The sequence below is a fragment of the Mesocricetus auratus genome, unplaced genomic scaffold (genome assembly GCF_017639785.1).
Source record: "Mesocricetus auratus isolate SY011 unplaced genomic scaffold, BCM_Maur_2.0 Super-Scaffold_4256, whole genome shotgun sequence".
Lineage (NCBI taxonomy): Eukaryota > Metazoa > Chordata > Mammalia > Rodentia > Cricetidae > Mesocricetus > Mesocricetus auratus.
In genome coordinates this window covers 27,003,825-27,016,427 of record NW_024429182.1, presented here as the reverse complement: position 1 = coordinate 27,016,427, position 12,603 = coordinate 27,003,825, and the positions used below count along the sequence as shown (strand labels likewise).

Sequence of the window (12,603 nt, the reverse complement as noted above, 5' to 3'; positions counted from 1 at the left end):
TTGCCATTGAAAAAATATTATAATACAGAAATCTTTTCTTTTCCCAAAGTCAGTTTTGAGGATTATCTCGCTTCTTAGAGCATGTCAGGAGTTTTTGTCACTCAGAACAATTTTCCTTTATCACACAATAGTGATAAAGAGTGAGTGAGGCAAGTAGACTCTCATCTTATAAATGTTGTGAACTTACTACTGACTTTAACATGATATAAAGCCCTATGCCTGTATTCTTGCCCCGTGGATCTCCTCTTTAGGACAAAAATCAGAAAACTTAGAAAAGGAAAGGAAGGACAGTCTCTGGGAATGTATGAATCAGAAAACCTCAATATTTTGGTATGCATACCAAACATATCACCAAGGTGATCACAAGCTAAAAACTAATATGCAATAATTTTCTTCTGATGGTGTGAAAAGTTACTTGAATTTCTTCATGAAGCACTGCAGGCTGAGACAAGTCTTTGGCTTGAAAAAACAAACAACAAGGTAAAACTCCATTTTCCCTGCTAGGTTTTGCCATTTGCCTCAGGATCTCATCTATGACTCTGGGGCAGCACTAAATCAGACCCAAGAAACTTTAGGGGCTGGAAACATGGAAACATGTGACACCTTCCTCACCCTCCATAAGGATGTTGAACCTTGTGATAAAGGACAAGTTGACAACAGAAAGGCATATGGATATCTTTAATAATTTTTGTGGGACAGAAATGAACACCCTGAAGGCCAGTGAGATGGTTCAACAGAAAGAGGGGCTTGAGGCCAAGATTGACCATCTTGGCTCAATCCCTGCACCCCACAGAGTGCCAAGAAAGAACAATTGCTACAAGCTATTCTCTGACCAACGCACATGCACCTTGGCATTAAAATTTGTCTTACAAGAGAAATATGAAGAGCTAAGCACCAAGGGAAAACTCTCTATTTATGTATTTGAATTTGTTGTTAAATGGATATCTGTGTACAAAGGTACTTGCACACAGGGCGTAATGTAGTGGTAGCAGACTGAGGAGGGATCCCCAGAAAAGCCTATGCAAATTTCCTCTTGGTCTCTCTGCAGCATTCCTTCCTTCCAGATGTACAGTAGGACTTCTCTAAGATAATCATCAACAAAGGAGGGAGATGGACAGAGTAGTCTTTCTTGCCTTTATGCCCTGTTTCACACAGTATTTCTAATGTTTAATTTCTGCTGTAGGCAAGAAGGATTTTGGTTTCTGTGCTTTGACTCAGGTAGGAAGGAGGTAAGATACAGACTAGCAGATGCCTTTAGCTATGTCAGACTTCCGGTCTTCCGAATGTCTATTGTTAAATGCTGGGATGCAGGGTTTCTTTGTCCTGTTGATGAATTGACTATTGTCTTCCTTATAGGCTAACATTATGGCATAGCTCTAACAACACTCTGTCTAGAAACATGCTTTGTCTGTTGTAAAAACACCCACTCCTTAGGGTTACTGTTTATGTGGTGAATTTTATGCCTTTTACTTTCAACCCTTTTCCCCTTGTGTTTAAACTATGTTGCTTATTTAAAGCAGGCTGTTGGTCTTTGCTTTTAACTTCAGTTTCACAATTTATATTTTATAATCTTTGATTACTATTTCTCTGTCTCCAGGCTAGTGCGTCATCATGGTATCTTTCAAATTATACTATGTTCTTGGCTAGTTTATTTCCCGTGTTGTATGCAGTTACAAAAATGGCGGTGTTGTTTGATCTGCTGAAAATTAACTTAATGCATTATGGTCATGTGCTTTCTGCAAATATCGCCTAGGAAATACATGGAAATGAATAATTTAAGTGTCTTTCGTGTCTAATGGGAACATAATTTACCAAAAGCTAAATTTGGGAATCACTAAGACATAGACAGTTAAGCCAATCACTGCAAAGAAAACAGCTTTCAGGTAGTCTAGGCTTCTGTTGTTTTAATGAAAGAACTAATTCTTCCTTCTCACACCCTTCTTCCTTCCTTCCTCCTTCCTTCATTCTTTTCTTTCCTCTTCTTCCATCTCCCTTCCTTTCTTCCTTCCTCCCTTCCACCTTCCCTTCTCATTCTTTCCTTTCCTCTTCATTCCTTTCTATTTCCCTCTTTCTTTTCCCTTCATTGCTTCCTTTCTTCCATCGTTCCTTCCTCTATTCTTCCTTTTATTCTTCCTCTTTCCATTACTCCCTCATTCTAGGGATGAAAGATGTAAACATGGGATTATTTCTCAGTTACATAGGTCTTAATTCATCAATCCTAAAATATTAATCAGGAATAAATGGCACACACCTGCAATCCAACCCCTTAGAAGACAGAGGCAGTTTTTTTTTTTTCAAGTTTGAGGCCAGGCTGCTCTAGATAGTGAATTCCAGGCTAGCTGAGACGGAGCAGTGAGACTTTGTCTCTAACAAAGGGAGAGCAAGTAAAAAAGAAAGGAAGGGCAAATGGACAGGTAAGAGGAAGGGAGTGGGAGGGATATAAGTCATCAATGACTAGGAAAATCTAATTGGTTTCTGTTTTCTTTTATGTTCACACAAATTTCATTACAATTTTCTCAACTTTCTTGGCTATGAATGCGTCATACACATAACTGACTTAAACTTATTTGGATTATTTTGTGTTTTGGTGGCTAGTTTCTTGATTCCTTTGTATATTTTGGAGATCAGTTCTCCGTCAGATGTGGGGTGGGTGAAGATCTTTTCCCATTCTGTAAGCTGTCATTTTGTCTTGTTGACTATGTCTGTTGCCTTACAGAAGTTTCTCAGCTTTAGGAAGTCCCAGTTATTAATTGTTGCTCTCAGTATATGTTACTGGTGTTATATTTAGGAAGTGATCACCTATGCCCATTCATTCAAGGTTACTTCCCATTTTCTCTTCTATAAGGTTCAGTGTGACTAGATATATGTTGAGGTCTTTGGACTTAAGTTTCGTGCATGGCAATAGATAGGAATCTATCTGCAATCTTCTACATGTCAGCATCCAGTTATACCAGTATCATTTATTAAAGATGCTTTCTTTTTTCCCTTGTATAATTTTAACTTTTTTGTCAAAGATCAGGTGTTTGTAGATGTGTGGATTAATATCAGGAACTTCGATTTGATTCCATTGGTCTACCTGTCTATTTTTGTGCCAGTGCCAAGCTATTTTCAATACTATAGCTTTATAATAGAGCTTGAGGTCGGGGATGGTGATGCCTTCTGAAGTTCCTTTATCTTACTGGATTGTTTTGGATATCCTGGGATTTTGTTCTTTCAAGGTCTGTGAAGACTTGTGCTGGGATTTTGATGGGGATTGCACTGAAACTGCAGATTGATTTTGATAAAAATGCCATTTTTACTGTTGATCCTACCTATCCAAGAGCATGGGAGATCTTTCCATTTTCTGGTATCTTCCACAATTTCTTTTTTTTAAACCTTAAAGTTCTTGTCATACGGTCTTTCACTTGTTTAGTTAGCATTACCCAAGATATTTTATGTTGTGTATGGCTATTGTGAAGGGTGATTTTTTTCTGATTTCTTTCTCAGCCTGTTTATCATCTATATACAAGAGGGCTACTGATTTTTATGAGTTAATCTTGTATCCTGTCACTTTATTGAAGCTGTTTATCAGCTTTAGGAGTTGCCTGGGATAATTTTTTGGGTCATTTATGAAAACTATCATATAGTCAGCAAATGGAAAAAATTTGACTTCTTTCTTCCTAATTTGTATCGCCTTGATCTCCTTCTGTTGTCTTATTGCTCTAGCTAGAATTTCAGGTACAGTATTGAAGATATATGAATAGAGTGGACAGCTTTGCTTTGTTCCTGATTTTAGAAGAATCACATTGAGTTTCTCTCCATTTAGTTTTATGTTAGCTATTGCTTGCTGCATCTTGCCTTCATTATGTTTAGGTATGTCCATTTTATCCCTGATCTCTCCAAGATCTTTACCATGAAGGAGTGTTGGATTTTGTCAAAGACTTTTTCAGCATCTGATGAGATGATAATGTGGTTTTTTTTTCAGAATTACATTGACAGATTTTTGTATGGTGATTCATCCTTGCATCTCTGGGATGAAATCTACTTGATCACGGTAGATGACTTTTCTGATATATTCTTGGATTCTATTTGCTAGTGTTCATGAAGGAAATTGGTCTGTAATTCTCTGTCTTAGTTGTGTCTTTGTGTGGTTTGGGTACCAAGGTAATTGTAGACTCATAACGAGTTTGACAATGTTCCTTCTGTTTCTATTATGTGGAACAATTTGAGGAGTGTTGATATTAGATCTTTTTTGAATTTCTGGTAGAATTATTCACTGAAACAGTCTGGTCCTGGACTTGTTTTGGTTGGAAGACTTTTGATGACTGTTTCTATATTATTAGGAGTTATAGGTATATTTAAATTATCTGTTCTTGATTTAATTTTAATATGTGATACCTATCCAAAAAGTTGTCCATTTTCTTTAAATTTTCCAATTTTGTGAAGTACAGGTTTTCAAAGTATGACCTGATGATTCTCTGGATTTCCTCAGTGTGAGCATAGAAATTCTTAATTCTCTTTGCTATCCTGTTGAAAAGTGGTAACAGTACAAAATATGCAGTTCAGTTACTTTTCACAACTCAGTTAAAAGAGGCGTGTAATACCTAGTATGAGGAATGCTAGAGATGCAAAAGATAACAAATACCGATAGGTAAAGTGTCTGTTCTATAACACTAGCTGTCACCTTGGCACAGCCCAGAGTCACATGAAGGAAGCCTCAACTGAGGGATTTTCCTCATCAGAGTGGCCTATATCCATGCATTATCCTACTTTACTTTCTGTTGCCATAATAAAGACCATGAGCAAAAACAACTTGGGGAGGAATGGGTTTATTTTATCTCACAACTCCTAAGTTGTAATTCTCCATCACCAAGAGAAGGACCTAGAAAAGTCAGGACAGAAACTTAAGGAGAGGCATTCAAGAAGTTTAGTGAGGTTTATAGTCTCAAACCATGAATCCATGATGATTGTTGGGACCATGGCAACAAACAGAAACACATGGTGCTGGATCACTAGTTTAAACCTGCATCCTGAGACAAAGCCACAAAAAGGAGATGGGGAGAGGGGACACTGACTTTTTGAAGCCTCAAAGCCCATCCCCAGTGACTTGCCTATGCTGAGAGTATAGCCTATATTTTTATACTTCCCAGAGCCATTTGGCCAGAAGTAGCACTACCCCCAGTTAACTGGGCCATCTCCTATCAGTCATTAATCAAAATAAAATAAAATACCTTATGGAATTGCCTACAGGAAATCTGATATAGACATTTTTTCATCTGAGATTCCGCCTCTCAGGTGTTTCTTAGCTTGTGACCAAGTGACAAAAAAGTAAGCAAGTCAGCATGTATGTAGGGGGTTGCCTTTATTGTTAATTGATGTAAGAGAACTTAGCCCACTATGGATGGCACTATTTCCTCAGCAGGTAGTTCTGGACTACATAAGAAAACTAGCTAAGTGTGAGACCGAATGACCGAATGAAACATTCTATTGTTTTTCTTTTCTAACTCCTGCTTGAGTTCCTGTCCTGAATCCCCTCAATGATGGAATGTGACCTGGAAATATAAGCCAAATAAATCTTTTCAATTCCCCTAAGTTGCTTTTGATTCTATTGTTTGTTGTCACAGTAGCAGAAAAGAAAATCAGACATATATGAAAGGTGATACCTGCTTAAGAAGGCAATGACATAGCTGAAGAGCTGAGATAACACACATGTGAAAGAGTCCTCGAGTAATAGAATAATAGTGACAACTTGTTTTGAGCCAAACATTGTTCAAAGTTTTGTAGATATTATTTGTCATCTCTGCATTACATCAGAATGAATTATCTTAAGCCAAATCTTCATGTAGGTGTTAGTTATTGTCTTGATGACACAGACAAGGAAGAATCGTGTATCTCATAGCTATTAGCAACAGAGAAAGCCAACACATCCTGTTTTAGGTATGTAACTGAAGTGAGCCCAGGGAAGCACTGAGAGCATAGGAGCCATGTCTCACAGCTGTTCTTTCTTTCTGAAGTTGAGAGTCTAGGACCTAAACTTTGTAGGCTGCCACAACCACTGAGAAGCAGACTGATCAAGGAGTCATATGTCGATACAGTTCTCTGTATGTTCTCCAAACTAAGACATTCTGCAGCTTCCTGGAGGCTTCAGTCACAGGATAGATTTTGCCACAGTGTCATGTCTATTTCTGAACACTGGGAGAGTTCCTTTATATGGAATTGGGGTGTGAATTAGTTAAGAATGTTATTCAAGTATCCTCATAAGTACTGCCTAAATGTCTGGTTAATAAAGTCAGCAGTTCCTATCATGGGGCAATAAGACACAGAAAGAGTCTCTATGGTTTCTGTTTTTGTTTGTTTGTTTGTTTTTTAAGAAGTGAAGGTCCTCAATTCAACCATCTCTATATATCTGTCAGTACTAAGAGGATTGTTATGAGAGCTTACTTCACATAATCCATCAGCATTTATGTAAAATATTTAACAGTGTGAAACCAAAAATTCAGGAATTGATGATTCTTTTGGAAGTTTCTTCATCCCCTGACTGTGGCAGATAAAGAAGAAAAAAATGGCCTTTATTAGAGAAAGGACATTTTTGGGTAGTGGGAGAATTTACAGGAGATAACATTCCTGATTTTTTTCAATCAAATTCAAATAGGACTGTAAGCAGCTGTCTCCATAGTGATCAGAATTTCTACTTAATACAATCTATGAAAGTTGGAGTTCTGATTTGGGAATCCATACTTCATTTACTTCACTATACAGACATTTGTAAAGATGATGAATCGATGAAGAAAGAGATACTAACTAGATTTTTTTCAATATGTTTCCTTTATAAACTATGTTACAGTATGATAAAGTGGTATTCTTCAAATAATGAAATGTTAAGGACAAATAGATTTGTAGAAAAGTAGATTAAACAAAGTTAGATAGTACCATAATTGTGGGACTTTGCCTAGCTTTAACACTGTAAGTTATGATTATCAAATAAATTGGGTTTATGATATGTGTATGTGACAATATAATCAAGGTATAGATGATATACACATATACATGCACATATATATACACATATATGCATACTTTGTAAAACACTGTTATCTAGCATGGCATGGACATTATTCTCTTCAATTTAGAGCAACTTTTGTTCCTATGAGAGACCCCCATAAGCCTGGGCTCCCAACATTCCCCCCTGAAAGGGAAATAAGGGCAAAGTTCAGGAGCCAGTATATGGGGTTCATGAAGGCCTTAAAAAGAGTGACATTCGGGGTTTAGCTCAGGAGGCTCCACTTGATATCCACACAGACATTCATGAGTGGCTCAAGAGGCCATTGACAAGGGACCTGTGAAGGAGATGTGAAGGGGTGAAATAGAGGATCCCACACAGCTCAGGAATCAATACAGAAGATCAAGAGTATCCACACATCCATAAGTACAGGTGGTTAAATGATTGCCAGGAAAACCATCTTTGGTAGTGTAGCTGCTTACAAATATCCCATGTTCCTGTAGACAACCTCCATCTACATTCCTGTAAGTGACCCCAGGAATGGAACTCAAATTGTCAAGCTTGGTACTAAGCCATCTCACTGGTTCCATATGTTGGTTCTATCTTAGTTTTTTAAAGATTCTCCCCATGAATCTCATGGTGGCTCTACTAATGGATTATCCCACAGATTTCCTTTTCCTCTTGCATCCTCACCAGCTTTACTCAGTGTTAGCCATTTGGGCTCTCATAGCATGGAATCTATACAAGTGTGTTTCCTTCATGGCTAAGGACGTTGAGCATTTTTTATGTTTATTGGCTTCTTTTGGAAAATTGTCCAATCAGTTCACTTGTTCATTAATTGAACTATTTGAGAGAGGTTGGTGTTTAGTTTTTTGGTTCTTTATGTTGTCAGGATGCTAATCCCTTATTGGATATTAAGCTGGTAGAGGTTTCCTCCCATTCCTTACCTTGTGCCTCTCCTCTATTTCTTTTGCTGTTTAGAAGCATTTTAGTTTTAAGGTATCTCATTTCTCAATATTTGCTAAAACTTGAAACTTTTTTTGAAAACTTCTTGCTAATTCTTTTATCTGAAGTGCTTTCCACTAGCAGTTTCAGAGATTCCAAACTTACAGTAAGAACTTCAACCCACTTTATTTTTTATTTATTATCATTTTTATTTTAAAATTCTTTTCTCATTTTACATAACAATCCCAGTTCCCACTCCCTCCTCTCCTCCTGCTCCTCCCACCTCCCCCACACACTCATCCACTCCTCAGAGAATTAAGGGTTCCCATGGGGAGTCAACAAAGTGTGGTACATCACTTAGAGATTGGACAAAGACCCTGCCTCCTATATCTAGGCTGAGCAAGGTATCCCTCCAAAGAGAATTCGCTCCAAAAAGTCAGTTCAAGCACTAGGGATAAATCCTGGTCCCACTGTCAGTGGCCCCACAGACTGACCAAGCTACACAATAGTCACCCACATTCAGAAGAGGGACTAGCTTGGTCCTATGCAGGTTCCCCTGATGTCAGTACAAAATCAATGAGCTCCCACTTACTCAGGTCAGCTGTTTCTATGGGCATCCCCAAAGAGGTTTTGACCCTTTTTCTCATATTATTACTCCCCCAATTCTACCATCCCAATATTTCATGGTCTCCTCCCCCTCCCTCTTTTTCCTCCCTTCTCTCAAACCAACATGCTCCCAATTTTCTCAGAAGATGTTGTGTATTTCCCCTTCCCAGGGTAATCCATGTATGCCATTCTTAGGGTTCTCCTTGTTACCTAGTTTCTCTAGAGTCCTGGACTATAGGCTGGTTATCATTTGCTTTACATATAAAATCCACTTATGAGTGAATACATACCATGTTTGCCTTTCTGGGTCTGGGGTACCTCACTCAGAATCTATTTTTCTAGTTCCATTCTTTAGCCTGCAAATTTCAAGATTTCATTGTTTTTACTGCTGAATATTATTCCATTGAATAAATGTTTCACATTTTCTTTATCCATTCTTATGTTGAGGTCATCTAGGATGCTTCCAGATTCTGGTTGTTACAAATAATGTTATGAACATAGTTGATTAAGCTTCCTTTGTGTATATATGCCCAAGAGTGGAACTGCTGGGTTTTGAAGTAAGTTAATCCCTAATTTTCTGAGAAACCTTCATACTGATTTCAAAAGTGGCTACACTCCCACCAGCAATGAATGAGCGCTCCCCTTAGTCTACATCCTCTCTACCATAACCTATTATCAGTGTTATTTATCTTAGTCATTCTTACAGGTTTAAGATAGTATTTCAGAGTTGTTTTGATTGCATTTCCCTGATTACTAAGGATGTTGAACAATTCCTTAAATGTCTTTTGGCCATTTGAAATTCTTACGTTGAAAATTCTATTTATATCTGTATCCCATTTTTTAATTAGATTATTTGGTATTTTGATGTCTAGTTTCTTGAATTCTTTGTATATTTTAGAGATCAATCCTCTGTCAAGTGTGGGATTTTTGAAGATCTTTTCCCATTGTGTAGGCTGTCATTTTGTCTTAATAACTGTGTCTTTTGCCTTACAGAAACTTCTCAGTTTCAGGAGGTCCCATTTATTAATTGTTGTTCTCAGTGTCTGTGCTACTGGTGTTATATTTAGGAAGTAATCACTTATAACCATACATTCAAGGCTCCTTCCCATTTTCTCTTCTCTAAGGTTCAGTGTGACTAGATTTATGTTGAGGCTTTTGATCCATTTAGACTTAAGTTTTTTGCATAGTGATAGATATGTCAGTTATGTCAGCACCATTCCTTGAAGATGCTTTTTTCGATTGTATAATTTTAGCTTTTATGGTCAAGAATTAGGTGCTCATAGGTATATGGATTAATATCAAGGTCTGTCTGTTTTGTGCCAATACCAAGCACTAAGGTAGAGCTTGAAGTCAGGGATGGTGATGCCCCCAGATGATCCTTTATTGTACAGGATTGTTTGGGTTATCCTGTGTTTTTTGTTTTTCCATATGAAGTTGAGTATTGTTCTTTCAAGGTCTATGAAGAATTCTGCTGGGATTTTGGTGGGGATTGCATTGAATCTGAAGATTGCTTTTAGTAAGATAGCCATTTTTACTGTGTTGATCCTACCTATTAAAGAGCATTTCAATTTTCTGATATCTTCAATTTCTTCCTTCAAAGACTTAAGGTTCTTGTCATGCAGGGTCCTCACTTCTTTATTTAGGGTTACCCCAAGTTATTTTGTGTTATTTGTGGCTATTATAATGGATGATGTTTCTCTGAATTCATTCTCAGCTCATTTATCATTTGTACATAGGAGGGCTACTGATATTTTTGAGTTAATCTTGTATCCAGACACATTACTGAAGGTGTTTATCAGATGTAGGAGTTCCCTGGCAGAATTTCTGGGGTGATTTATGTATTTTATGTATGCTATCTTATCATCAGCAAATAACAAAAGTTTGGATTCTTCCATTCCAATTTCTATCCTTGCACTGTCTTATTGCTGTAGCTAGAATTTTAAGTACAATATTGAATAGATATGGACACAGCCTTGTCTTGTTCATGCTTTTAGTGGAGGCTTTGAGTTTCTCTCCATTTAATTTGATGGTGTCTGTCAGATGGCTGTATGTTGGTATTATTTTGTTTAGATGCATTCCTTGTATCTCTGATATCTTTAAAACCTTTATCATGAAATGGTGTTGGGTTTTGTCAAAGACTTTCCCAGCTTCTAATGAGATGGTCATATATTTTTCCTTTCATTTTATATACATGGTGGATTACATTCACAGATTTCCATATGTTAAACCATCCCTGCATCTCTGAGGTGATAGCTACTTGTTCATGGTGGATGATTTTTTTATGTGTTCTTGGATTTGGTTTGACAGTATTTTATTAAGTATTTTTGCATCAATGTTCATGAGGGAGATTGATCTGTAATTCTCTTTCTTCATTGAGTTTTTATGTCATTTTGGGTATCAGGGTAACTGTAATCTTGTAAAGAGAGCTTGGCAATGTCCCTTATGTTTCTATTGTGTGGAACAATTTGAGGAGTATAGATACTAGGTTTTCTTTGAAGTTATTGTAGAATTATGCACTAAAACTATATGTCCCTGGGCTTTTTAAAGAAATTTTATATTTCTTTAGGAGTTATAGCTCTGTTTAAATTGTTTATCTGGTCTCTATTTAATTTTGGTATGTGATACTTATCAAGAAAGTTGTCCATTTCTCTTTTTTTTGTTTTGTTTTATGTTTGTATGTTTGTTTGTTTTTCGAGACATGGTTTCCCTGTATTGCTTTGGAGCCTGTCTTGGAACTCACTCTGTAGACCAGGCTGGCCTCAAACTCACTCTGCCTCCTGAGTGCTGGGATTACAGGTGTGTGCCACCAATGCCCGGCTGTCCATTTCTTTTAGATTTTCCAATTTTGTGGAGTACTGATTTTCAAAGTATGAACTGATGATTCTCTGGATTTCCTAAGTGTCTGTTGCTATGTCCCCATTTTCATTTATGATTTTGTTAATTTGGATATTCTCTACCTTTTGGTTAGTTTGGATAAGGGTGTGTCTCTCTTGTTGATGTTCTTGAAAAAAACAGCTCTTTTTCCATTTATTCTTTCTATTGTTCTCTTTGTTTCTGTTTTATTGATTTTAGCCCACAATTTGATTATTTCCTGGCATGTACTCTTCCTATGTGAGTTTGCTTCTTTTTGTTCTGGAGTTTTCAGGTGTGCTGTTAAGTCACTAGTGTGAGATTTCTCCACTTTTTTATGTAGACACTTGGCACTATGAACTTTCCTCTTAGCACTGTTTTCATAGTTTCCCATAGGTTTTTGTATGTTGTACATTAATTTTCACTGAAGTCTAGGAAGTCTTTAATCTCTTTCTTTCTTTCTTTCTTCCTTGACACAGGGGTGATTCAATTGAGCATTATTCAATTTCCATGAGTTTGTAGGCTTTCTGCAACTAGTGTTGTTGAATTTAAGTCACAGGTGCCAGCCCAAACTACTACATCCAGCAAAGCTTTCAATCACCGTAGATGGGGAAAGCATGATATTCCATGACACAATCAGATTTAAACATTGCCTAAAAGTTTATATTTCTGCTCTCCTCTTCATCAGTGCTGTTAAAAAGAAATCATACCAGTTTTCCTTTTGCAAGATTTCTACTTCATGACAAATGCATTTCACATTTGCTTTCCCAGGCAGACTCCAAAATGTGGTGGCTTTTAGCAGCAGTATGGTGTGTGCTTCTTCCTGGACCTATGTGTGGCTATAAGCAAGGGAGCGTCACAAATCCTGAAGCCAATATGAACATTGTAAGTCATTCATTGAGAAAACAAAAGCAAAACAAGTCAACAAATTACTATTTGCTCACTGTTTAAGGTATAATTTGTGTATCAAGAGTTTCTCTAATGACTAAATCTGAACTTTCTGTTTTGTGCTCACCAAAACTAACTAATTCTAGAATTGAAAGCTCTGACCCATGTTGCAGCAACAATCCTGGTGGATTTTGTTGTTGTTGTTATTTGTTTGTTTGTCTGCTTTAAGTGGTGGTTTCCTGAAGAGGAAGTACAGGATTTATTTTGGTGATCACCTGTCACATACCCTAGAAATCTTCCTGAGGCTTTGTGTATGCCATCTTCATGGTTTTGTG

The 12,603-nt window shown here is 37.2% G+C and overlaps 1 protein-coding gene across 1 annotated transcript in view; it reads left to right on the top strand.

Annotated features, from left to right (window-relative positions):
• The window catches only part of Lipk (lipase family member K), a 52,089-nt gene that overhangs the window by 2,506 nt on the left and 36,980 nt on the right, over positions 1-12,603 (top strand). Inside the window, exon 2 of the mRNA XM_040745353.1 lies at positions 12,152-12,265. Within this exon, the coding sequence (XP_040601287.1) occupies positions 12,164-12,265 (102 nt within the window). The 5' untranslated portion in view covers positions 12,152-12,163. The remainder of the gene's footprint in view (positions 1-12,151; positions 12,266-12,603) is intronic.